The 26,606-nt window shown below is 39.3% G+C and overlaps 1 protein-coding gene across 1 annotated transcript in view; it reads right to left on the bottom strand.

Annotated features, from left to right (window-relative positions):
* The window catches only part of EP300 (E1A binding protein p300), a 60,315-nt gene that overhangs the window by 27,235 nt on the left and 6,474 nt on the right, over positions 1-26,606 (bottom strand). Inside the window, exons 2-11 of the mRNA XM_058864589.1 lie at positions 18,226-18,884; positions 9,449-9,625; positions 7,070-7,331; positions 6,188-6,301; positions 5,042-5,278; positions 2,516-2,609; positions 2,051-2,185; positions 1,547-1,664; positions 894-1,068; positions 421-498 (exon numbers count right to left, since the gene is read on the bottom strand). Coding sequence (XP_058720572.1) covers positions 421-498; positions 894-1,068; positions 1,547-1,664; positions 2,051-2,185; positions 2,516-2,609; positions 5,042-5,278; positions 6,188-6,301; positions 7,070-7,331; positions 9,449-9,625; positions 18,226-18,884 — 2,049 coding nt within the window. The remainder of the gene's footprint in view (positions 1-420; positions 499-893; positions 1,069-1,546; positions 1,665-2,050; positions 2,186-2,515; positions 2,610-5,041; positions 5,279-6,187; positions 6,302-7,069; positions 7,332-9,448; positions 9,626-18,225; positions 18,885-26,606) is intronic.

The raw sequence follows: 26,606 nt of genomic DNA, 5'->3' as shown, positions 1-26,606 counted from the left end.
GCTGGCTGTAACACATCTTGAATATATAACAAAGGTTCTGCCCCTTTTTTCTGAGTAATAATTCTCACCACATTCCCTCTGCCACCACCATGTCCTCACCTGAGTTGGCTGGGCTCACCATGTTTGACTTATCCCACAATCCTATGCACACATGATCAAAAATTCCAAAAGCATCAAGCTCTTTATTTAATGAAGCAAGCAGCTAATGTGCAGCTCAAAATCACAAGATGAAATGCTACTAGAGATAGTATTTTATATTTATTATATAGTTATGTAAGAATTATGCTATAGAGATAGCTATTTTTCTTAATCAAATGTAAAAACCACACACGATACAAGATCTCTGATGCTTCAGTAAGAGCTATCCAAATCCAAGATTCCTTCAAAAATCACAGTAGCAAATTTTCTTCAAGTATTTACCTGGCTGTGCCTGCATGCGATTCATCATCTGGTTTGGCACATTGGCACGTATCAGGGTTGGGTCAGGAAGAGGACCATCTGGAAAAAAAAGACATTGAAATAAGATAGTGTTATTCAGAAGACCACCAGGATTTATCCACCAAACATTTTAGTGAAAATTACACATTAAAACTCATGTACAAAGAAAGTAAATGTATACAGTAACTAAACATTATTAAAGAGTCCTCAAAGTGTGAGGCAAACTCAAGAACCTCCTTGAAAATAGAAGTACATCCCAGTGACAGAAATATCCTCTGACTTAGAATCAGCTTTCAGCCACTGGGGACAAATTTGAAACACGTTATCAAAGTACAGCAATGAACAGCAGCTCACAAACAACTCAGGTACCCATGAAAGCTAAATGGTCACCAGGCTACTGAAATGACAGTACAGGATTTCCCACACCAGGCAATCAGTGACCCAAAGGTTCTTACTTGCAGACATTCCTGGCTGTGGCTGTCCCATATTGGGCCCTTGATTCATAGGAGCTTGTGGCATGCCTGGAGCATTTGGGATCATATTTTGCTTTTGCAGCCTGGTTCTTCGTTTCTCCTCCAGCTCCTTCTGAATCTTGTAGATCTTCTCTGCTAGCAAGTGATAGTACTCAGCCTGTTGCAGAGGAATAAAAGCCAAGAAAGGAAATGAGACACACATTAAGAAAAGGCAACTGGTCCCAGTGATTCGAACTTGCAAAGACACATTTTGGCTTGGGGTGGGACGTGGTCTTCCCCTTTGCAGGGACTGTCAGACAGACAGGAGGGGCAAAAGGAGCACTGCTAAGGGCACTGTTCTCAACTATTAGAATACCAGATATATTCTCTTCTTGTGTCCAACACTTCTCTGGGACAATCACAGTGAAGAGCTTCAACACTGCTTTTAGGGGACCATGACAAGTCTCAGACACAGTACATCTCAACTCCTGGCACACCCAGGCAGCAGCCTTCAACTGGCTGGTTCCTAGACTCCATCCAGCAGCCCCTAAACATTTGTTTCCTGAGCCTGGGAGTCCCTATTCCTCTTCCTCCCCAGTCACTACAGGATCAAGGTAGAAATACACAGAACTAGACAACAGGGGATGGCATCTCACCCTGCTGTTTGCTGATTCATACATGTCCCCTTCCACTTTCCGAGCATATGCCACCAGATTCTCCATACGTCGATCCTTCAGTGCTGCAGGGTCAGGAGTAGGAAATATGGCTTGGACTCTGAGTAGGAAGAAAAAAAATATTAAAGAAATGCATGCAAGTGATTAGAATGTTCCCAGAACAGCATTAAACCCAGTGGTTTGAACACAAAGCAGCAAGTAAATCTGCTGACAGACTGCAGCTACTGCTACTCTTCCAGGGGCAGTAGATGTTGTAGATGGCTTGAGCACAGAGTGGGAAACTTCCAAGACAACAGAGTCCCAAACCAGCAGACACAGCTTCATCTTTTGGGCTTCTGCTTTCCCTTCTCATGCATCCTGACAAAATTCACTCCCTGGCCCTCTAGTTTTGCAAGTCAGGTTTCCTTCTGCAACCCCTCTGCCTCCAATACACCTCTAGGGCAGCAGCTCACCTAACAGGAGATGTTTTTGATATTAGCTACTCACAATTTGTGAACAAGGTGGTTTCGGAGATCCTGAGTAATATCTTCATGCCACTGCTTTCGAATTCCAGTATTGGATGGTTGAGCTGTTGGCATGGCTCCCAAACTGGCAACATTGGCGCTTTCACTCATCATGGGGCTTCAAAAACAGAGCAAGAATTGAGTGCAAAAGTCTAGCCCCAGCTTAATCATCTTACAGTCATAGCCTCTTTTAGAATAATGTTAGGACAAAGTGCTAGTTCAGCCATTCCCTAATCAATGGACAAACTGCAGAAATAGCTGCACACACACACACCAAACAACGCCATGAAACAGTACATGCTGTTCTACCCAAGGACTTGGAAAACTGCAACAAAAGCTGCAAAATCCAAAGGGAGAGATAGCCATCAATGGCATTTACTTCACTGTTTATGCAAGAAGTGCCATGAGAGCAAAGCAAAATCACTGGGGTACAAGGGATTCAACTTACTTTTGAGAATTCATGGTTGAATGTAACATTGAGTCAGGCAGCAGATTAGGGGGTTGGACCCCTACTCCTCCATTCACTCCCATTGGATTTGCACCTAGAAAACAGAAGAATACAGAAAAAATTAAGAGCCCATTTACCACACAAAATCAGTAACTTAATAATCAATAACAAGTGTTTCAACTTTCAAGTACTTGGACTTTTGTGAAGGGAATTTAATTACCTATTGCTCTCTTCACCCTCTTTCTTTTACAAACTTAGAAAAAGCCTGAGCCACAACACTGGTGACCTCCAAGTGAAGCATTAACCCCATTATTCCTCTGCACATCCTCCTGAACTTATCAACAAAAAAGTGATTTCAATTTGCTGCAAATATTATGTTCTGTGATTCTCTAATGAAAGACTCCAACCACTTCTATTTTTTTGTTTAGAAGCAGTTGGGTTTTTTTTTTCATTCAGAATCTTAGAATATATATTCACAAAGGCCTCAAAAACTTAAACCATCAGCTACCACCTCCATCAGACAAGGTCCCTTCTCACCCACTCCATACTTAATGATCCTATAACTACAAGGCTTGTAAGAAGGAAATCTGACAATCCTTTGCAGGAAACACCTGCAATTTGTTGCATAACAAAATCTGATTTTCTGAATTATACCAGATTTCAATCACCATAAAAATTTCTTATCTTCTTCATAAACTACAGTCACCTCTCAATTAGTAAAGAAAAACGCAGCATATTTCTGTCTGGAACTTCCAAACAGATCAAGTAGCATGAAAGCAAGTAGCAAATAGCATAAAAGCCATGACCAAGCTTCACATGTATTTAGAACATTTGAATCACACAGAATCTGTATTTCAAGCAAAATTACACACTGCATACAGGAGAAAACCACAGAAGAGAACTGTATCAAGCCTGATACCTAATATCACAACCAAGTATTTAACAGATTTTTCATAAATCTGTTCAAAATCTCCCTTCCTTTAATCCTTTCCTTCTTCCCAAATCCACTTTGCCATCTGAAAGCATATTGGCATGCAAGACAATAGTCAACCTTTACCTTAACTCTCCCCTTTTCAATTGCCAAAATCCTCCATTTGTTTGAGCTACTTAGGACTGCAGCTTTTCACATAGCAGTCCTCACCAAATCCTGCAGGTCATGGCCTGGTAACTCCTACCTCACCTGTTGTAATTCCCTCCTTAGCCCACCCACTCCTAATAAGGAAGCAAGAGTCAAAAGTCTACACTCTCCATGCTTGTCCTTTCTACATTAAGCTGTAGTTCTCCAAACTCCAAGAGTTTTTTCAATCCCATTTCATTGGATTTTCTTAGCAATTGTGCAAAGAATGCCCCCTGTTCTGCAAGGAATGTGCAGGCAAAACACTGCCTATAAGTAATTACATACATAAAAAAATTGGAATCATTTTGCTTCAGAAAAGACTCTAAGGCACAATAGAAAATAATATTATTTTAACCTAACTGTTTTAAGACTAAGCTCTCACAACCCTTGCTCTTTCCTCTGTTTTTATACACTGGAAGGTAAAGTTTTAGCAAGTCATGTAATCTATGAGGGCCAGTCATCTCATTAACAAGTCTACTCTACCCAGCAGCCTTTTCCTGAGTAACTCAGGAGCAGCATTCCCTTTGCAAAGTAGCAGTTGGTTTCAGGCTGCAGTCTGTGCGTTTCTGCACCAATGTCTCATTCTGCACACAAGCTTGTCATGGGACGCGTAGGCACGATCACTGCAATCCCATACAAGCTTGTGATAAATCACTACCAGCTCTTCTTTCCTCTTTTCCACTGAAAAAGCCACATCTACTTATGCAATTCAAGCAAACAGCTGAGAGTGAGAAAAAGTCCTGTGATGTAATCTCAAAATATCAAACTTAGATTTGGTAGTTAAAGATGACTTCATTTGACACCATTGATAGCCAGGTTCCAATTAACTGCACTTTGAATTTAAATTCTTACCTAATCCTACAATGTTGCTATAAGCCACCTAGACAATTTAGAGCTATGTGAGATCACGTGACAGGATTTGGGGAGGATGTCAGTTATTTCCTATTTTTCATTTTTTTTAACAAACTTTACATATCTGAGATACAAATGTAAAATGCTGCACTCTGAGTGACAGGGAAGTACACCTGAATGCTGGCATTCCAATGCCTGCATATCCAATTAAAAACTTCCTAGTAGCCTGAGATTTGCATTACAGTACAATTATAAAGCAGGAAAAAATAAAAGAAAGAAAAAGAAAATTAAAAAAAAAAAGGAAAAAAAAATCTTGGAAAATTATAATTTTTCCAAAGAAATTAGTTTTTCCAGAGAACTTGTTTACCAGGAGAAGGCACCTGGGCCCTCTAATGTTCCACTCAGTAACTTGCTATTTCAAGTCTAAAATATCGCAAAGCCCTACCTTTTGCAAATTAACTAGCAGTATTAAGCTAGTAGGTTGAGAAAATTTGCATTAGATGTAGCATGGGGAAGTTGCCTGAAGTTTGCATTTTAACACTAACAGATAAACTTACTCATAGGATTCATAGGGCGCAGACCCTGGGGTGACTGTCCCTGTTGTTGATTCTTCACTTGAGCCTGGGGCTGTGTCTGCATCTGGTTCCCTTGATAGGTCAGTCCGAGGGCTGCATAGGCTCTCTCGATGGAGCTGGGGTCTATCTGACTGGTAGTGTTGATGCTGGGCGTTGTCTGCTGCCCCACGCCCACAGAGCCGGCATTGGCAAGTCCTACTGCAGCTCCGCCCAGCAGCGCTGCGAGAGACACACCGAGTTAGTGAGGAGAGCAGAAGGCGGCCAGAGAGGCCCACCAACACAGGGACAGACAAAGAGTGAGGCTGCTCAGAGTTAAAGCCTCTCCTTCTGGAAGCATGCAGGGAACAGATCTGAAAAATCTGTCACGAAACAGAGAGACAAATTTTGACCCAACCAGCCAATCCAACGTGTTGTTTTCCCCTTGGGCTGCTCAGAGGAAATCCCGCTCTTAAGTATTTAGGACACATCTGCTTGCTTCAAACTGAAAACAGAGGCATACCATGTCACAGAGGCTAAAGGCAGAAATGTACATATAGCTTTCCACCAGCCATTGCAATGCCTTTTCTGCCCTTTTTGGGTTTTTTCAGTTTTCTTAAGCCAAGAAATAGCTCACATTAGTTGTGAGAAGAGCCTAAAACAACATTAAAGTAGGGAGGAAAACATCCCCATACAGGTAACACAGTGACAAAAATCTTGCCAAACATTTTGTCAGGGAGACCAAGAGGACACAAAGAGAAAGGGAAAGTGACATCTGATGCAAACAAAGAACGAAGACAGAACCAAGTATCAGGGCTAAAATGACAATGTGCGTGTGTGTGCACATCTGTCTCCAGAAACTATCCAGCTGGAAGAAGCAGTAATGAAAAGCCAAACATTTGGTTGAGAGAGCTACAATTTGTTCGCCCTTACCACTCTCTTGATAGAAAAATACAATAAAGTTAGAAAGCTTTCATAAACAATAGCAATCAGAGCCAGAAAAATACTCTGAGATTAAAACAAGAGAAAAATCACATGAACATGTTCCCAGGTTTGAGAGCATCACTGCTACCATATGGGTGCAAAAAAAGTTTAACTCCAAACATGCATTTTATGGTTTATTCAACGCACAGAATTCCCCAGTAGACTTACATTGCTGATTTCTTTTGTCCCCAGCATTTTTGAGAGGCAAACATACAGGACAATCATGTCTTGTACAATTCTTCCAGTGTGAGATGATTTGTCGGGAAGATGCGCAATGTGCCACTGAGAAAAAGAAGGAATGGAAAAGCATTTACAAACTGCTGCCAGTATCTCCACATGGTTGTCACAAACTGGGTAGAGAGTGGCACTTTCTCTCAGGGCACACATCTATATCAACACAAGTCAAAAAAGTATTATTTGAAATAGTTCAGCACTAACTAGCCCTGAAAATGTAGCCAGATTTCTTCTTGGACTATTGGCTCAACCAAAGCCTACTCAAAAACCCTACATGATACACCCAAGCTTATGTCTCCATGGCTTGAAGGATAACTCCATCTAGCTCAGGTATCAGGCAGACTGTGCCAAGCAACTGAGATGTTAACAACTGGCACAATCCAGATGAGCCAAGGCTACCAAAAAGGGAGATTACATTTTAGTAGGACAGAGAGAGATTGCAAGTGCCAGTAGCAGTCAAATTCATGGCTTGGTATTGTTCGGGATTCATCTCTTCAGTTTAAGGAAGACAGGCAGACTCCTATTTGCAGATTCCTGGTTTGTGTCTACCTTTTTTTAAAGGCAAAATCCAAAATATTTTACAGTGAGTTACAAAGTTAAGCAAAAGATTTCTACTCATCTCTTTGTTTTATCTTGTCCCCTCTAACTTGCCTAAACTTTAGAGGCTCAGAATTTGCTTACAATTCCCCGTCTTAAGCAAATAAGACAGAATTTCTTTAACTTATATCCCAAGTCACTCACCAGTCCATCTCTTTCTAGGAGCCCTTCTCCTCCCTCAAACGTTGACCTCATATACATAACCACTCCCCCACTTACCTTGGCAAGATTTGCCAGCCTGACAGTGTGTCATGTGGTTCAAGACATTCTTCATGGTTCGGCAATGCGGGAGGTTGCACTGTCGCACCTCCCCGTTGGCCTGTTCTCGACGCTGACACTTGTGAGCATGTAAGAGGAGAACGAGTTGCTGCTGAATGAGTTTGCGCTTTTCTGGATCTGCTGTCGGTGCTCCAGACCCCATTCCTTGAGAAGCTGCTGGCCCCATCCCAGCTTGCTGCACCTGGGGAGCCTGCTGCTGGCCCTGAAGTTGAAAAAGAAATTCCTGGAAATAAATCTATTTTTGAAAATAATTTATCTGGCAAGTAAACAGCAACACCAGAAAAAGTCCAATAAGAGAAACAACTATTACTACATTCTCTGATTAAGGAAACAGCCCACCTATGTGTAGCTCTGGAGGACTCACTAAAAATGTCCCTTAGCAACAGTCCTGGCAATTCTCTTGCCAGCCACAATTTCCTCCCCATATCACTCTATTAGTCCTAGTTCTTGCCTTATCAATGTCCAGCAGACCTTTGCACAGGCTCACAGGTTAATTTGCAGTGCTAGACCAACCAGAAAATATTAATAGCATTTAGATCTCAAATCTCCTAATTTTGGAGGCTAAGAAGTTGCATCCACAATTCTTGCAGTAATGGAAGAAAACACATTTTAGAATTAATAGGGCTTTCCCTCTCAGTATATGGTGTCTCAAGTTGACTGCTCCTAGAAAAGGAGAAGGAAAGGGAACTTCTGTGAAGCTTTTAACCTTTTTACATCTGCAAACTTGCACACAGGCATTCAAAACAAGCATCTCCTAGTCTCTGCTAGAGATGAAGCACAACTTCAGGATAATAAACACCACAGAACTAATGTCAGGTATGGCAACATCTAGTTTGTCTTCTCTGTTACTGTTTATTTGTTCAGAACTCTTCATTTCAGGTGACATTTGAGGAATACTCAAATAAGAGAGGCTGAGGTACTCTATGTTGCCTATATCACTTCATTTCAACAGACTTCAGTTTCTAATTGACTCTCAGAGGTTCTACAGGATGATTCTGGAGATCTCCAGATCTTTAGATCCAGCTACCAGTATTTCTAAACCCCACTTCTCCCATAGCACCTGACTATCCTTCATTTTACAAGGTGACTTCACTACAATTAAGTTGGGCTCTCAGGGTCTGTGCATGCTCCAATATCCAAATATTCACAGCCTGGCATTCTAAACAACAACTGAGACAGCAACTTCAAGTTCTTACGTTCAGCTGGGTACCAGTTCAAAAGAGTTATATGCTCTGCACTGAACACAAACTTGACAGCTGGGGTTCTGAACAAGCTTTGGCTGCTTTTTTACTGATTCATACAACCAACTGGTTTGCTCATCTTCCAATGTTTCATGCTCAACTTAAAAAAAAATTAAATAAAACTCACAGGATGCAGCTCTTTTTAATTTAAAGGTACTAAAGTTAACTAGAATGGTTTTTCAGCAACAGTTAGTAAGATAAATAGACGGACCCTCCCAGGGGGTGTGTGGGAGTGAAATTTGAAGCAGAGAGAAACACAAGCTATATTCAGAAACATGAATTTGTTTCTTAAATAAAAATATCTATATATATAGGGAAAAAAAAACTGTAAGAAATGCTGCATGCCCCTAACAAATTTAACTTTGAAAATGAGGCATCAGCATTAAGCTCAAGCCAGGGAATCCAATATTAAGGCATGTGGTGAGGCACTGGCATTTACAAGCTTGGGTCATCCACTTTTCCCACCATTCTTACTTCCCCTTTCCTTAAGTCCTGCTGTAATAAGACTGGAGGTAAAAGGACAGGGTATCAAGGTATCCCAGTTGCCAGGGAATTCACCTCCAGCATCAGGACTGTTGTGCATGTTCGTAAAACTCACAAGAATGAACACACAGCTGGGGTTTCTAAGCCCTATCATGGGTAATATCCGTTGGAGAAGGGACACTTCTCTTTCCCAAAAAGCATCAGCAAGTACAACCAGGAAAACAATTCTCCAGACAGAGACTCTGAGGAGAAGGGGCCCAAGATAGCAACAACATAGGAAAGGATGGGATAGGAGAACAGAGGTACCCAAATAGGTTGCAAAGCTCATTTCAGTTAAGGAGCACCATTTCACTTTCCCTGTTAACAGGGTTTGAAGGCCAAAGAGTGGAGATGCAGTTTATCAACACGGAAAGCACAACTCAGCCCTCTCCTGCGTATCAGTCTTAGGGGTTGAAACAAGTGCATTCTGTGTGGATTCCAAGCACATATTCACACTGGGTATGACAGTTGCAAAAAACTTACAATGTGGCAAGACCAGAGCATATTGCTCCTCTTTACCACAACATTTTCTGAATACACCTTTCATTCTACTTACCATATTAGGCATTCCTGCTCCAGGAACTGGCTTCTTGTCCATTGGAAACTGTGGTAAGCTATTCTGCAGTCCAGCTTTATTCTGCATTGGAGGACCAAGTCCACTGGCTCCAATCTGCTGCCCAGTATTTTGACTATAGGGCTGGCCATAAGGGCTAGGATTGCTCATCATTCCCATCTAGGAATTAAAATGGTAAGGTGTTTAAGTCGGATAGTTTAAATTCACAATGTAAAAGGCAAATTTATACTTCAGAGAAGCAAGAACAACAGCCATGGCTGCAATGCAGTATTGATCCACATGCTTCCCCTCCTCCTTCATGTTCATAGATTTACCCATCACACAACAAACTCCTCAACTAGACAGATCCTGTAAACACAACAAAGCTAATTTAGCAATCTTTGAACCTGACTGGACAGAAGTGGTCTGATTATTTCTTTATAAAATATTTGGTTCAATAGATTTCTCATTTCACCTTTCTGAATCACAGATTTGTACAATGGACTACATAATTCTTCCAGACTTGAGTTCTCCCCCCTGTATTTGTGCAGACTCCAAATGGAGACAAACACCATCTTCATTCATATCAGCAGAGTTTATCCCAAAAACATCCTACCCAACTGCTAGCACTCCCACAGCTCCTCTCCTGACAGGCATAACAATGCATGCCTGCATTATCAGTACACAACCATTTCCAATTTAAGGATACACCACAGTCATAGGTAACACCTCACAGTCACACCAACTCATTTGCAGTACTAGAAGTCAAAGGAGAGGACAGATAGAAAGTCTGCAAACAAAACAAATCTACTGAACCATTCACCCACAGGAGAAATAGATTAATGTTTCATACAAGCCATATTCAACAGTTCTAGCATACCAGAATACCATTTGTTGTCTTGGAATGCCCAGAACTTAAAGAACAAGGAGCAATCTTGCCAATAAAGTTGTTTTTCCTCTGACATTTTTTTCCATTCCTTGCATTCCCATTTATTTTCCATGGGAAATTTGGCCTTCTAGGACCAAAAGAACTAGACAGAGGACCAGAAAAACTGGAGATTTTCGTTAAGATTACCACGTTCTCACCATTACTCAGGCAGGATCCTCAAGGAACCATAACTCAAAAACAAAGGCACAAAAATACTTTAAAGAGCTGTGTTGTTTCAACTCACATTAGCATTTGACTAGACAATGTCCAGTCTCCTTGATGCTCTTTGGTTCAAAGCATTTTCCCGCATTCAAAGAAGAACTTAACTCCTATGGCAGGCTTGTTTCTAATCACTTCTACATTTATCCTCAAAGCATCCTCCCCTAGGAGAAACACCTTGTTTCTGCTCACCAGGCTTCTTCAACCTGCACTAGAAGTAACCAACATGCCCTGAGATTACCTGCAATTAGTCACACTTCCCTTTTTCAGGCTCTAACAGCCTCCAATCCATTATAACAGCCTTCAGTTTGCATTTATAAAACAAAGCAGGATCAAACTCAAGCTACAGGAAAAGGAATACAAAATTCGCTAAAGAACCTGCCACTTTAGACATCTGATAAGCGCAAGTGAATTCACTTGAGGACAGCCCCCCTCCTCCACACATAAGCAATAACCATAATCACACAGCAGTAATTCATTAGAGAGCAATGAAAAGAATCTCTACACATGGCAGACAAACAAACTGTAATGATCAAGCAGAACTGAAAGCCTTCCTTCCCACTGCCATGTCTCGGCCACAATGAATACACCAATGGTGACCAATGAAGCAGCTGCTGCCATATCCAGGACAGGTAAGACCTGAAATCTTCCTTCTCCCTCAGAAGACTAGTAAGACCTTATGTGCAAGTTAAGCAGAAGGCAAAGGGAGAAGAAAAGCATAAGGAGCCAGCAAACACACCTTCAGAAATATTCCCCATCGTCACAGCCATCTCAAATTGACAGACAGGTTTTCAAGGCTCAGTGAAGACCTGACAGTGAGAATCAGACCCTTTAGAAAACAAGCTATGTTTTCCTGTAAGAAAGCCTGATCCCCTTGAGGGGATCTCAAAACTCCAGAGAGAGTTTTGAAAGCAAGGGCATCCCCAAAACCATAAATTTCTGAGCGAAGCTTTAAGTTCATTGACAATCACAGCTCCCAAAGTCAGTTGACATCTGAGAGTACACCAAAGCACAGACTATGCTGGCTATCACTATCAGAAGCCCCATTTGACTTCTGTAACTTATGCTGCTATCAGCCTTAAAAAACAAACCAAACAATTCAGAATTAAAGGTTGAAGGGCACATTTTCACAACTTGGTGTTACAGGGAGAAATCAAGACACCCAATTCAAACAATTGGAGACTTCACAAACAGGTATCAAAGGATTCAGAGTAACTGTGGTCTTGTGAGCCGGCTCTGTCCTGACTACAGGGTAAGAAACTCAAACTGAGACTTAAAAAAGACACTTTTGCTATGTCACTCAGAACAACTTTCTAATAAAACTCACAGATGAGGTTTCACCAAGCCAATCAACATTTATATTTGCAACAAAGCTGAAAACAAACTTTATGTGAAGCTTCTGACTTTTTCAAATTACTCATCAAGTTGGCTCAGCACAAGGATCTCTGATGCTTTCTCAAGCATCAGCCATTGGCATTGTTTGGGCTGCAAGACCAGTCCCCTCCAACAAGGCTCTCTCCATGGCAGAAACACAGGGCTCCCCTCCCCCTCCACCCCACTGTGCCAAGGGACCTGGCAGCAGAACACCACCTGTCCAGCTCAGCCTAGCTGCTCCTTACTGGGTAATATTCTCCCATTTTAGGTGGAGAGGCAAAGACCAGAGAAGCTCAGGCCAGGTTGACAGGCAAGCACACCAAAGTGACTCAAAGCCAGACACTCAAGTAACACCTAAGATGCTAAAAACCAAATTCCTCAAGGTCTCTCTAAACAAATCAGCAGCCATTACTTGATCCAGGTGAGATTGACACCTGCCAGATCCTCAGCTGAACCTCACAGCAATGTCCCCCAGTTCAGCCATCATAGACTAACCTGACAGCAACCACCTGCATGCACCTCTAGACTGAGTCAAGAGAAGGGTCATTTGGGAGATTCTCCACCTGGCACAAGGTGGCCTTGTGTTCCTGCACAAGAAGCAGGAGCATGCTCATGTTATTTGCTGTGACAAGTTGAGAAACTTGAATAAAAGAAAACATGTAACAGGAAGAAAAGTATGGCCTCATGACTACAGAAGGAAGATCAAAATCCTGTATAATTTTATCAGTATGTAACAACCAGAAAGACTAATGCACAGTTCGTCAGCACATTAGTGATCTTTGGGAGGGGACAGATAAACAACCAATTGCAGAAGAAACAGCTAAAGAACCGTGGTGTTAGTACCACTGCATAAGAGAAGTACAAGGCTTCATCTGCAATACAATGCAAAAACATACATGCCTTAATTAGAGCCATAAGTCAGCAAGTGCAACCTCTACTTACTCTTCCCCTAGCCACCACTTCCTCTCACTGCCCTTCCTACTTCTCTTCATATTCATCCAAAGCTTTTCTTCCTCACCTCACAGCTTCCACTTAATTGCATCACGTATGCAAGAACTTGCACACAAGGAAGAGCAGACCCAAATCCAATTGACAGTAAAGAAGAGGAAAACAAGGAAGATCAGAAAATGATGATAGGTGGCTAATAGAAAGCAAAGGTGATCTTAAATGATTCTACCTTTTATATACACAACAGAAAACAACATGACTTGCCTGCATCCAGGGGAAGCAGGGGCTGTCAATATCAGAATGGTGAAAGGTGTGTATCTCTCACCACAGATGACATGAGTTCAGGAAACATCGTAGTTTACAAGCAGCATCAGACAGGGCTGTTCAGGTACTCCCCCCAATCTATGAAGAATAACTACAAAAGCAGAGGAAGTTCCCCAAGGTTTTGTTCTAATGCCATGAAACACATGCATCTTCAGTTCAGAAGAAGGTCAAGTGATTAACTCTGCTTCTGGTTTTACTCTGGTTAATACCACAGAGTACAAATTGAAAATGAATACCTGCTACAGGTATGCACACAGACATTGCAAATATTCTACTGTTTCTCTGTAAGAACAACTGTGTCATTTACATTCTAATATTTGAAAGACAGCTAGATATCTGCAGTAGTACTGAACCATGACCAGCTTTTAGATTTGCAAAGATAATCATAAGCGTGGAAAAGTAAACAAATAGAATGAAGTTTTAATAACATTCTTTCAAAGAATCCCGTATCACAGCATCAACTATGTATATCTCTATCAGGGAAACTGCAGTGCACAGACTAGTTTAAGGCTATACTGATAATATCTAGTATCTTTCCGTATCCGCAGGTTCACAAGTGAAAGTTAATTAACTTTACCCAAACAGGAAATTTAGTTTTAGTAAATTCCAGCTGTGTATTTAAAAACAAGAATTTACTGTACATCACTTCCTGGTGTCATTCTACTGAATTGTAGAGCATTACTGAACTCAAGCATACCCTAACTACATTTTGCCAGTGGTGTTTGCTGCATTCTTTCCAAGGACTGTTATTGATTATTATTCTTTGCACTTAACTGCATAGTATTTTAAGATGCCTATTTCAGGACACCAGCATTATGTCACCGCTATTTCTGCAAGAAACTCCTCATTCCACTCCAGAAACTTGGACTCCAAGTCTTCACTGCTTCATTTTTCCCTCATAAACAAATATTCCTCTCTTACTCTGGTATACAGTGAGCAGTTATTCTTTTTTTCACCTTGGTTTACCAAAGAAGAGAAAGACAAGGACTGGAACTCACACTACCCTTTGAACGGATTTGTGTACTTGATCATACAGTAAGCTTAGTAACAGACTCTCAACAGTATGGATACACTTACTGTTGAATCCAATAGCTACTGAAAAAAGAAAGGCAACCAAGAACACTTACCACCTATCTAAAATGAGAGACTGAATATGCTGACACTAAGGAATATATGATGCTTTTATTTTCTTAATCTAATTTCACAATTTGAGGGTGAAATCTTCAATCCCTTCAACTTTGAACAGAAATTTATTATTATGAAATTTCTTATTGTTCAGCTCAGAGGAAGTTAAGGAGATTCTGACAAATTATGTTTGTCTTTGTAAAATATTGCCATTGAATCTTCTTAACAGATGTTAAACTGCTAAAGCAAATAACAGCAGACATCTTTGTACTTACTGAAAGAGTAAACCAAGTCACAAAGAATTACTACTGGAAGTAAACGTTTCAAGTGAAACGCTCAGATAGCGGAGGTAGTAGTAATGCCCTTACTAATCTGAACTGCCTACACATCCACTTTGTTAGTGGAGTAAGGGAATTTCTTGAATCGGAGAGGAAATGTCAGTGACCTGAAGGTCAGGTCTAGCACTCTGTGGTAGAGCACTGCTATGACAAAAATGCATGGAGCAACTCATACTGAAAATACCCTCCTCCCTTCATACAAGGCTGGACAGTTAAGACTCTAATGGGGCACCCTCAACAGAACCCAGTGGAAAAACAGAACAAAGGTTTTAACTAGATAAAATTCCAAATGAAGAATGGTTCAAAACCAGAAACATGAATCAGCTTTCAGCAAATTCGAGCTTTGTAATAAGTTACCTGCTCACATTTAAATCAAAGCTGTAAAACTATCTAGTGAAACAAAATGCCTGGAAAATACTTAAATGATGACAGAACCCAAGCATTACAAACAATTTCCAAAACACTATTTCAAGAGTAAAAGGCATGTCTGTTATCCTCTTAACTTGCACAAAACCAAGAACATAGAAAGAAAAAAAACTATCAAGAATGCAAAACTTGTTACAATTCCATCCCCTCCAAACTTCTAACACATCCTTTCAGGGCTAACACAGACTTTCACAGGCATCTTTACACCTGAACTGTCACCAATGTAGCATTCACACCCCCCTCTGACAGGCAAGATCAACTGCTTTAAAAAATCCCCTCCCTAACACAGGGATACTAGCTTTCCAACTGATGAGCATAAACTGGACCTGAAAAAAAATTGAAATTAATTTTTTTTTAATGACCACCTGAGTTTCAATTTCAGTCAGGTTTAGTTTCTCAACACAGCCTGTCATGCAACTGACACAGAGACAGCATCCAGACATAACTGCTCCTTCATATGTCAGTGACTGCTAACATCAGGACAGAAAACTACAGCATTTAACCACAGGATGGAAGCATCAGATTGTGACAGGACAAGTCTATGAATAGAAATAATTTATAGTGACATTTGGGATTTAAAGTCCTAAAAGTAATATGTACAACTAGAGAACGTTGGAGGTACATAGATAATGAGCAAAGTGTTCCACTCCATTGCTAGTCAACATTTTGGGAAAAGAGGAAGAAAATTTCAGTAACTCCACACAGTAACAGAACAAAGCAGAAACATAACTAATTTCACTTTTCCAAATTGACTAGCCCCTTGGAGTTCATCTTTCCTGTTAGAAGAGCACAACATCCTCCCTCCCAATTACTCAACATCACAGGAAACCTAAGCTGTTCCATAAAAACCATTGCACTAAACACCTCTATTTCATTGAGAGAGAACTCTCTGAAGCAACCCTCCCATCACCTAAAGGGGCTGCATTTGCCAAGCTAACATGAAGTTAAACAATCATAACCAAAGCATCTCGTCTGTTTTTTTTTTTCCTCCTACTGAAGAAGAGCTTCTGGATAATGCCCATTTTTTGCCGCAATGAAGGAAACCTACAGAAGTTATTAAACAAACTCCCACATTAACAGCAACACACTACTGAATTTACCAATTAGAAAAACTGGCTTTTAAAAACACTTTGCTTAAGGTCCTCTGTCTTCATCTACTTTTGAAGATTTGTAGGTGGATAAACCTAAAAGCAGATGGGTGGGGAGATAAAATGGTCAGACATTACTGTTGTCAGACTTTGCTAACTCTACTGTATGAAGTGAAACAGGCTCCCTGCCAACAACCAAACCAATTGAAGACATTCTGGAATTTCAGCCTCCATTTCAGACTGTTCTCTCTCATCCAACAGTTTCAACTCCTTTATGAGCACTATACCCACTATGCTTAACACCAAACGTCTCAAGATTGTTTTATCAGTAATTAAAGAACCCTAAGTATTTTTAACCAGTCTGGGACTATGAATTTCATAACAGAAGTTATTGTGTATTTGGTCTGAATATTTTCAAAAGCATAAAGTGTTCTTAATTTACATGTACAGAATTTTTGGAATTTAAGTAAGGAAAGAGGACAACTTAATTTTAGACTAAATCAGTCAAAAGCTTGATTTTATATCCTTTCTTTACTTTTAGATAAATTAGTTTATTATAGCGCATAACTCTACTTCAGCTCTGATAAGTAAGGATGAAGTTGCATTTCATCCAAACACTCAATATGTCAATTTTTGACCTCTGAAGATAGCTTTCTGACGATCAAAAATTTTTTTTGATCAAGGAATAATGAAAGAGATGTTATATAATTCCAATGCAAGAATATTTCAAGCAGCTACATATTTCTTACCACTGTGAGCTGCATATAAATTTTCTACTTTAGTAATCAAGCTTTGAATCATTTTTCTATCAGGCAAAAATACCTGAAATCACCAGACTACAGAACCAACTCATTACTAAGCATATATATATATATATATATATATATATATATATATATATATATATATGTATAGCAACTAAGACCAAAGAATTTCACAGTTAATGTTCACAAGACACAAAAGTAATTTCACTTAATATATTAAAGCATGACAAAACTATTAATACACAGCATAATTTTAATGTACATTTCAAATACATTTATAGGCTCTTACTTATCATTCCAAGTTCTCCAAGTGGACTATAGGCATTTTGAGACAGATTTAGGTATTGCAAAGCAACTTAAAAAGAACTCTCCCCTCATTAGCCAAGAAACACAAAATACCCACTTAAAGTAAACTGAAACACTGAAGTGTTTTCTAGGCTTTTGACCAAAACACAAAAAAATGGAGAATACTGGAGAATAAATGGCTCCTACTCTAAGCTGCCTAACTGTGCATGACAAGAATTAAATTCAGACATCCTTTTGCTAGTTAAACCAGTAGGTCTTCTCTCATCTTTTCAGTGACTTATGACAACAATTTTCTTGCAACCTGTTTTACAAAAGCACATTTATTTCCCTCTCTGTATTAATTTCTTTTTTCCCGGCTTTCTGGTTTACTCTCCAATAGACAAAGCCACTGCAAATTTTAGAACTAGAACTGAGTCAGATTAAGAGTCTTAAGAACACATACAGTGAGTACATCAGTTAATTCAAACCTGTGTGCATCTCTTAGCATCTGCTACAGCACAAACACTCAGCTGATCTCAGAAAACAAGTACTTGCAATAACTGTCCTACAGAAAAAAGCAGCACAACATCTAAAACATCCTGATGGATTCCCATCACACTCGCAATACCAGCATCACTTTAGATGGAAAAATACAATTGAAGACAAAGCATAAAACAGAATAAAATACAATTAAGTTACTTTTCAACGTTATGGATAATCAGTATTGTCACAAGATTGCTAAAATAGGCTTATTAATCTAGCCATAGTCTTGCTTATTGTGCAAGATTCAATTTTTGCTTCCTATGGCCATCACAAATTCCACTTTAGCACTTTATAAACTATTTAATCCATCATACAGGATTCTTAAAGAAAAAACCCTACAGACTCCACAGTGCAGAGGATTAATTTTACTAATCAAAGTCAACAATGAGGAAAACTAATAAAGTTCAGCTTGTCTTACCTTGTTCATGGCTCCAGGCTGTGGCCCTCTTAGTCCAGCCTGCCCTCCCATTTGTGGAGTGCCTTGTTGCAGTGTCTCAGCCAACAAGTTGCCAGCACTGCCCATTCCCGGGTTTGGGTATGGCATATTGGGTCGCCCTCTGCCTGCTCCAATGGAACCGTTCATGACTTGCCCCTGCATCATCCCCTGTCCGTTGCCTGCTGCCAACATCCCAGGATTCATGCCAGCATTCATCCCTGTGTTCATTCCCATGCCAGGCTGGTTAACTGGGCTGTTCACTGTTGGCATCATTGCTGCTGTGGATTGAGCAGAAGGACCCTGGTTTGGTCCACTTGCACCCATCGCCATACTGGGAGAAGTCAAGCCAGCCTGTGCCATAGGGCTTTTCACCATGCTGTTTAACATTCCCATTCCAGGACTGTTTTGTTGGGTTTGACTGGCCATGCCTTGGCCAGGGCCACCAACCCCCATATTGAGATTTGGGGAGCTACCAGCCCGTAGAAGTTCAGACAGCTGCTTGTGTTTAGAGGCAGCATCTTGTGCCAGGCCAAGACTGGTCTGCAGCTGATTAATGTCACCACCATTGGTGAGTCCAAGTTCTGTGGAGCTGATCAGTTCATCTGGCAAGTCATGTTCCAGATCAAAGAGTGATCCAAAATCTGAAAAACAAAACAGATTGTATATGAAGTCAGAGTAATTAACTGTCTTGAAGCTTCTACTTTTTAATTTCCAGTAACTAGCAAAACTTGACCTTTCAAATTTGAGCAAAATTCTCTTATCAGTTGTTACTGAAAGCTATCTAATTCATCAAGATAAAAGTAATTCTAAACTTTATGGGGTCTAAACTAGAGAAAACCATTCTACTTCAGCCTTCTACAATTTGTGTTGAAAGATCACTGGATAGCTCAGCCTATTATCTCTCAATTTGAGAATTTCAGTAACGGGGAAGTGAAAAATACATATAGAAATCTCTGAGTTCGCCAGTGGAATTAAAGAGCAATTATGGGAAAGAATTAGCAGGTTGACGGGAAAACACTGCCTTTATAACTTTCGCTAAGCCCTGTCACTTTTGGAACAGCAGTAATTAATACAGCAATATAACTTTTAAAAAAAGTTTACTATTTATAAAATAATCAGTAGAGGTTTGGTTATAGGGTTTTATGTTGAATTGGGTTTTCTGGTGTTTAGTTTGGTTGGTTGGTTTGGTTTCTTTTTTTGGCTAGCTGTTTTTTTTATTCTTCCATATGCAGTCATCACCAGCATTGAACTGCCGAATTTCATTGAAATTCAGTAAACTGGTATCTTCCCACAACAACCACTGTCAAAAAACAAAGTAACCCTCCTTGCCACAAAGCTGTGAAAAACACCAGGATGAAAAAACAAATTCCCATCTCAAGTGCCCATGAAAAGTAACTAAGTGGCGAAAGATTGCTACTTGGAATATATAGATACAAGAATATCACATTCCCAATTCCCAGAATCGATTTTTTAAAAAGAGCAAGAAGTTCCTATGTCTACGGTAGTAGTACATACATTGGTCTACTTTATCTACAGTAGTTAAACAAAAAATAACTTGGAAAGCTTATGGTTTCTGACATGCATTAATGACAACTTCCCTCTCCAAGTGAGAGAGGAGATGGTGTGCTGTTCTCACCAACAATGAGTATCTGGTGAGGAATGCAAAGCTCAAATGCAGCCTTGGCTTCAGTAATCAGAAAGAGCGGAGCTCAAGATCCAAATGGTCCAAATATTAGTGGAAAAGGAATACAGTTGAACAGTATGTAAGTCAGAAAAGTTCATCAGCATTATAGATCATCTCTTTATGTTTAAAATGTTTCTCATGATACTATATCCGAATTACCAAACATCTGGATTAAGAGAGTTCCTACAACTTCACAACTGTTATCATGGATAAGATCATGAGTTTAGAATTCTGAAAATAGGGTATGAGATTGGCAAGAATGCAGGTACACCACAACAGGGATTTTAACACTCCTTTTATACACTCTACATTACTACAAACCACCAGAGAAAGACTGAAAGTTTCCATTAAAGAACTTTTAAACAATTAAAAGCAGGTAGCCTATTCTTCATTGCCATTTATCTCGTGCTAGAAGTTGTGCTTTGCGAGACACACTATGGACTGATCATTCTTTTGCATGCTGGTATTTTTGAGGATTTAAAAGTGAAGGAACAATCAGAAGAATGAATCTTTGTCCAAGTTGTCTTTCATCTAAAATAATGAACTTAATGTTGTGTGTCAGTAGATTCATCTAAAAACACACCACACACCCCTCCATCTCCACAAAAAACACAGAACAAAAAACTAAAACCAACTTACAATGCTCAGTGTTTAGCTTAATTATGTTTTAATGAACATGGAAAGAGTTAATGGAAGAGACCCTCAAATTAGAGATCAACAAACTGGAGAATACTATAAAAAAAATTTGATGACAGCTTAAATCAGCTTCCATTGGCACCTTAAGAAGCGTGTTAGGACATGTTTCACAAACAACTGTTGAAACACTACATCCTGAAAACACCCTGCTAACATTCTGACAAAGAGCCCATGAGTGAGGAAGGAGTAGAAGATACTCAAGATCAGGAAATTCACAAATTAGTCTGTTGGCCTCAACGACGAACAAACAAAACTGAAAATGAAAGTAAAGTGACTGGAAAAGCATGACCCAGCACAAAGCCTGTACCTACAACATAACCATCATGGCAGCCCAGACACCTCCCCATCAGCACCCACACAGCCCAAGTTTTTGACTGTAGCTGAGCAAAGAATTTCTGCTCTTGAACAAACACAACTTCCAGTACAGGCTAAGTCCTCGCTTCACCTTTCCTGAGTTCAGACCATTGCATACAAAGCCCTTCACAAAACCAACTGTAAAATGACTGGTAAATGTTTAAATATGAAAAACTAATTTGTTTATCAAAATACCACACAGTATTTTCTCAGGAAGACCCATATAGATGATTTCAGATGTAACACCACAAAGAGGCAGTGCAATTCTTGTTTTGAGAGACAAAGTTTTGATCATCTTGACTCACAAGAAAATATTAATCTTCTTCTCTGAAGACCACACTTTTCTTGAAATTCTCCCTCTTCATAAATGAGGAGATAATTCCAGCTTTAAGGCGTACTTGCACATTACTAACTGGAGCATCTGGGTACAAGCTGAGCTCCTTGGGCTGGTCATTTTGTGACATCAGTGAACAAGAAGAAAAATGTCATAAAAACTGTAAGTGGCATTAATTCTTTTTATTAATGCCTTAAAACACAATGTAGCACCAACTACATTAACAAAACCCACCCCCAACCTGAATGGTTGTGAAATAATCCTAATTGGACTAGTTATTTACATCAAAACATCTAGGACATACCAATAAAACTTTCACATAAAACTAACTTGCTAGGATTTTTTAATCCTGGAGAATATGCTACAGACAATTCATGCTAAAGAATACTGTCAACTATTAGCCAGAACAGTAAGTAGTAACTACCAAGAATGTAATATTCTGGTGTGAGTTTACTCTTTTTAGAAGTCTTTTCCAAAAATAAATCTTCAAAGTCTTCTTTAGCCAGTAGATATAGGAAAAAAACTTTCAATTGTCTGGTCAGCTATGAAAAAAAACATTTTTAGTCATCTTCTGTGAGGCAGAAATTTTCTGATACAGGACTGAAACAAAATCTCAATGATCATAAAGATGAATAGGATCCTGTGTATATTTAACAATTGCAATCCATTTCAGTCTTCTACATAGAATTGGTGCCCTAAAGGCCACTGTAGAGACTTCTACCTATCACAAGCCAAAAACAGTCAAGGCTGGGCCAGGCAGCTCACAAACCATGTGAAAACAAGATCATATACACTCACACAAGAGCCAAAGGCATAGTTTAAGACAATGGTGAGAAGAATTCAGAGAACCAATTGACTTTCCAGTACACTGAGCTCACTGCTACTCTTGCAATCTGTTTCATTAAGGATATGCACAAAGATTTCTTGCTAACAAAATCAAGCTTGTGGGCAGGCAGAGGAGGAAGATTAGTCCTGCAAAGGTTTGTCCACCTGATTCATCATCTCTAGAGATCCTGACACAAAGAAAATTGGGATGTAACAGAACAGACAGTATCTGGCCTAAAGCCCAAAATCATCCAGTAATACACTGGAAGGAAGTGGCAGTGGTAAAGCTAAATCCTGATCTCAGTAGAGCAACACAGAGCGATTCCCCATTATACTGTTCATGGTATTGTTAGTGTATTTCTTTCTCCAAGTAACACGAACATATAGAATAGATTGGTGCTGCCACCCAAGAGGCAAAGAAAAAACCTCCTCCAAACAACATCTAAGTTGCAGATCCGAAAGTCTTAACCTGTGACCATCTCAACATGCAAAGGCATAATTCCATTTAGGAACTGTACCACTACTGAACACTTAGCAAGTCTTTAGGGAAAAAAAAAAAAAAAAAAAAGTCACGAAAGTCTGATCTAACTTGCCCTGGCTACATTAGATCTGTAGTGAGAAAATCAGAAAAGACAGTAGAAGCAGGCCCATCTCTATCAGAGGCAGTTCAGCTAGACTGGATTAAATGTGCCCTAAACTGCGAGAAGGCAACTTAAAAAATCAGTGTACTAACTTGCGTTGCATACTATGGACTGTCTTCTTGATTTTGGATTCTACTTCTAAAAGTCTGTCTTTGACAATGTCAAATCTGCAAAATGCAAGGAAACTTCCAGCCTGGGTTGAAAAGCCATCTGGCACCAAAATGGACTTTAAACTAATACATATGCAGAGTGTGCAATCAAAATCCTTAAGTCAATAAGACTTCAGAGTCTTATCAAGTGATCAATTTTCAAATTAGCTACAAAGTATTTATTTCAAGTTAGTTTTACTGCAAGAGCACCTGGTAGCACCAGTGATGCAACAGCTCTCAAAGCAGGCAATGTAGCAATTTATGACAGTGCTTACAAAGCAGGGAAAATATATCAATACTAACTACTTAGCAAGGAAATCAACACGTGTTCAGGTGGCACATATGAGTTTCTTTTACATGCTTTATAGCCTACAGTCAGGATTCCATCATTTTCTCATTTCTGGATTAAGAGAACAGACCTTTACTCACCTTCCAGAATAAAGCAGGAATTTCTGTCTGTATGCAAACTATCTGGTCCTAGCAAAAAGGCTGCAGTGAACAATACTAGTTTTCTAGGAACTTCCCCATGTGCTACAAAATAGCAACACTTTATTCTCACAGGTATGAACCCTCAGACTCAAGACATTACAGCATTCAGTCTTGAGAAGAGCGGGTACAAGCTGAAGGAAAAGCATCACGTGTGATCAGTCACACCTCAAGAACCCTGCACAGCAGATAGGTCAGACAGCTACGGACTCCTGAGCCTACCTCTGCCAGACCAGCAAAGAGGTAAGAAACTCAACAGCTCCTGTTCCTGTTTCCCATGTAGTATATTCCAAACAGAGACACACCAACTTAGAAAGCTGCTGAACAGTCACCTTTTTACACAAATGTTTCTGAAGCCCAGGAACCTCTTCGTGGATCAACTTTTATCACAGTCACTGGGTTCACTATGAAACAAGCAGACAGGGCTTAATACAGGACACTGAATACAAAGCATGCATGTTACAGGGTTGACAGGAACTGCAGATGATGTTGGACCACATGGAAAACACAACACCTTTGCCATGCTTTCAGACAAAGAAGGACAAAAAGGTGCTGAGGTCAGTATCTTCCCTGCATGGGGATACAAGGGCTACCTATAACTGAATAGGGCTTACAAGTAACAGAGAAAGTGCCCAGAAGATCCCACCAGTATTCCAGAGAAATCAGCCATTCAGTCAAGCACCAGCATTACAGGCCCTAAAGCACACTGTCTGAAATGCCCTCAAAAAAAACAAAACAAAAACAAAAACCAAAGAAACCCCAAAATTCAAAACATAAAACCAAAAAAAGATAGAAGATAAGGAGACACAATCTCATAGGATAATCCTCAACTATCCATGAAAATTCAGAAGAAAAGGTGAAGCACAAACTTACAACAAAGTGCTAATAAAGTCATCAATTCCCAAGGCCTCCACAATGACAGAAAATTAAGCTAGACAAGTCCAGGCAGTTTTTTCAGGGAAGAAAAAACCCAAACAAAAATCCACATGCTCAAGAAAGAAGCACACACCAATCTAGTAGGAACTTTGCTATATTGCACTTTGGAGATCAGAATATCAAATCCATTAAAAGAGGGGACTTTTCATGTAGATCCTATATGAAGCCACAATTACCCAATGATAACGCAAGCTCTGTCAAAATGTTCTAACTTAAAACACAAAATTAATTTAAATTCATCTACTGAACCGATTCAAAATGAAGGGGCAAAACAACCACATCAGCCTAACATATTAAGAGTCATCATTGCAGCTACCACTTCCAAAAATCTTCAGAGAGCACTCCCTGTAAAACCCTAATGGGAGGTGATCTCTTGCTCAACAGCAACTGAGAATTCGTGTTCTGTATTATGCTATTTGAGTAACAGTCTTCAGCATTAGACTTCAATATTAATTCTGTTCCCTGTAAGAAACTGGGAAAGCACTGCCATCTTCCTTCCCTGCCAATCCAGAAAAAAACCTGAATTTCTTCACTACATCAAGAAACATTGTATTTTGAGGTAAGAGACTGTAAATCATACAAACAGAAAACATATTTAAAAAACCTTATTCGAAACACCTGGAAGACAACAAACACAAAGGCTCAAAATATGTTGCCACATTATGGTAGCAATTTCTGGCACAAATATTTTTAAAAACGGCTAAGCATTTGTTGATCAAAGCCCAATTCACTATCTAGAATGTACATTATTCCAATATTAAGTTGTAACAACCAGGCATAAATGTAAATACAAATGTGAACAGCAACAACAAAAATCATTCTAAAGCAGCAACAGCATATCATTCAACATCTACTGAAGTCCTAAAATTAGGACTTCGCTCTCTCAATTTTTTAAGCTATTCTAATCTCTATTCAAACACTGGTGTCAAACACATCAACTTTTGCTTAAGGACAATAGTCTTAATTTCGTGAAGTCTCAATAATCTGCAAGTTTAAGTCATACTTTTCCCAAACTAATATCAACTGAAATGCCTATTTAATAGACTCTGATTGATGCATGTTTTTTGCAGCTTTAGAATAAAATAGTATTTATAACAAACTTTTCAGTTTCATATTCAAAGTTCCTCAAAAAAACAGTATTTAGAGATACAGATGATAGCAGGAGTTAACCACAGAAAACCACAGTGAAAAGACAATGGTTATGAGTCTGGAATATATAATTGTAATTGTTCTAGGGAAAGAGAAGTGGTGTAATCATATGGAAAAGACTGGGGTCAAAATTCAGGAATAGGGTATGTTTAAAGATTTAATATTACTTAAGGAGGAATTGCAGAGACATTTCTATTTATGTACCTGTTTATTCATGCTGTTATACAAAGGCACTTGTCTTGCCAACACTGATAACCCACATAATATGAAGTTTTTACATTTTAATTCCAAAATGCTCAAGTCAAACCATCATAACTTCCTTATGAACATGTTGCTATTTACATAAATTTCATTGGGCTACCTTTAACTTCAGTCAAAAGTCTCTAAATTAGTATTCTTATTCCCAGTGGCATCTGTGTATTCACACAGGTCTAGAAAGTTAGAGAAGCTGGTGAACAAAAACTGGGTACATACAGACAGGATGGGAACACCCTCATGTACACAGAACACACTGAATCCACTTTAGAAGTGATTACAAATGTTTCAAGAAATAGTAAAGTTCATTTCATTGTCAAGTTAACAACGACTTTGAAATGATGCAATCTGCATATACAATTACCAAGAAGTCAAGTCACTTTTCTGAGTTCATTCCCCATTACTCCAGAATAAAAGCAAAAAGCAATGCTGAATTTATGTACAGAAAACATACAAGTAAACAAAATAACCTAAGTCAGCAGATCAGATTTCATTATCTGAAACCAGTAATAGTCCAGATTTACTGAAATTACATTCAGCAACATGTAAAAGGGAGTTTAGCTTCAGAAAAATTTGTACTGAGCAAGCCATATATCAGCATTTTGCTGGAATTTTACTTTTTATTAGGATTCCAAAAAGGAAAAAACCCTGAAAATAGCTATCTTTTCATTCATTAAAACAGTAGGAGTGTGTTACAATCTCTCTTAAAACAAGATAAATTGTCTATTCAGTGGTATTTTGAAGTCCTACAAAACAAGAAACACCAAATCTTGATTCTGCAAGCAGAGAAAGAGGCAGTACAGAGGTGTTTCACAGCATCAAATGGGAAAGAGCTAAATCTTTATCTGCCCCAT

Source organism: Poecile atricapillus, chromosome Z (genome assembly GCF_030490865.1).
Source record: "Poecile atricapillus isolate bPoeAtr1 chromosome Z, bPoeAtr1.hap1, whole genome shotgun sequence".
NCBI lineage: Eukaryota > Metazoa > Chordata > Aves > Passeriformes > Paridae > Poecile > Poecile atricapillus.
The sequence above is the reverse complement of the archived record's forward strand: the minus strand, read 5'-3'. Positions and strand labels throughout refer to the sequence as shown.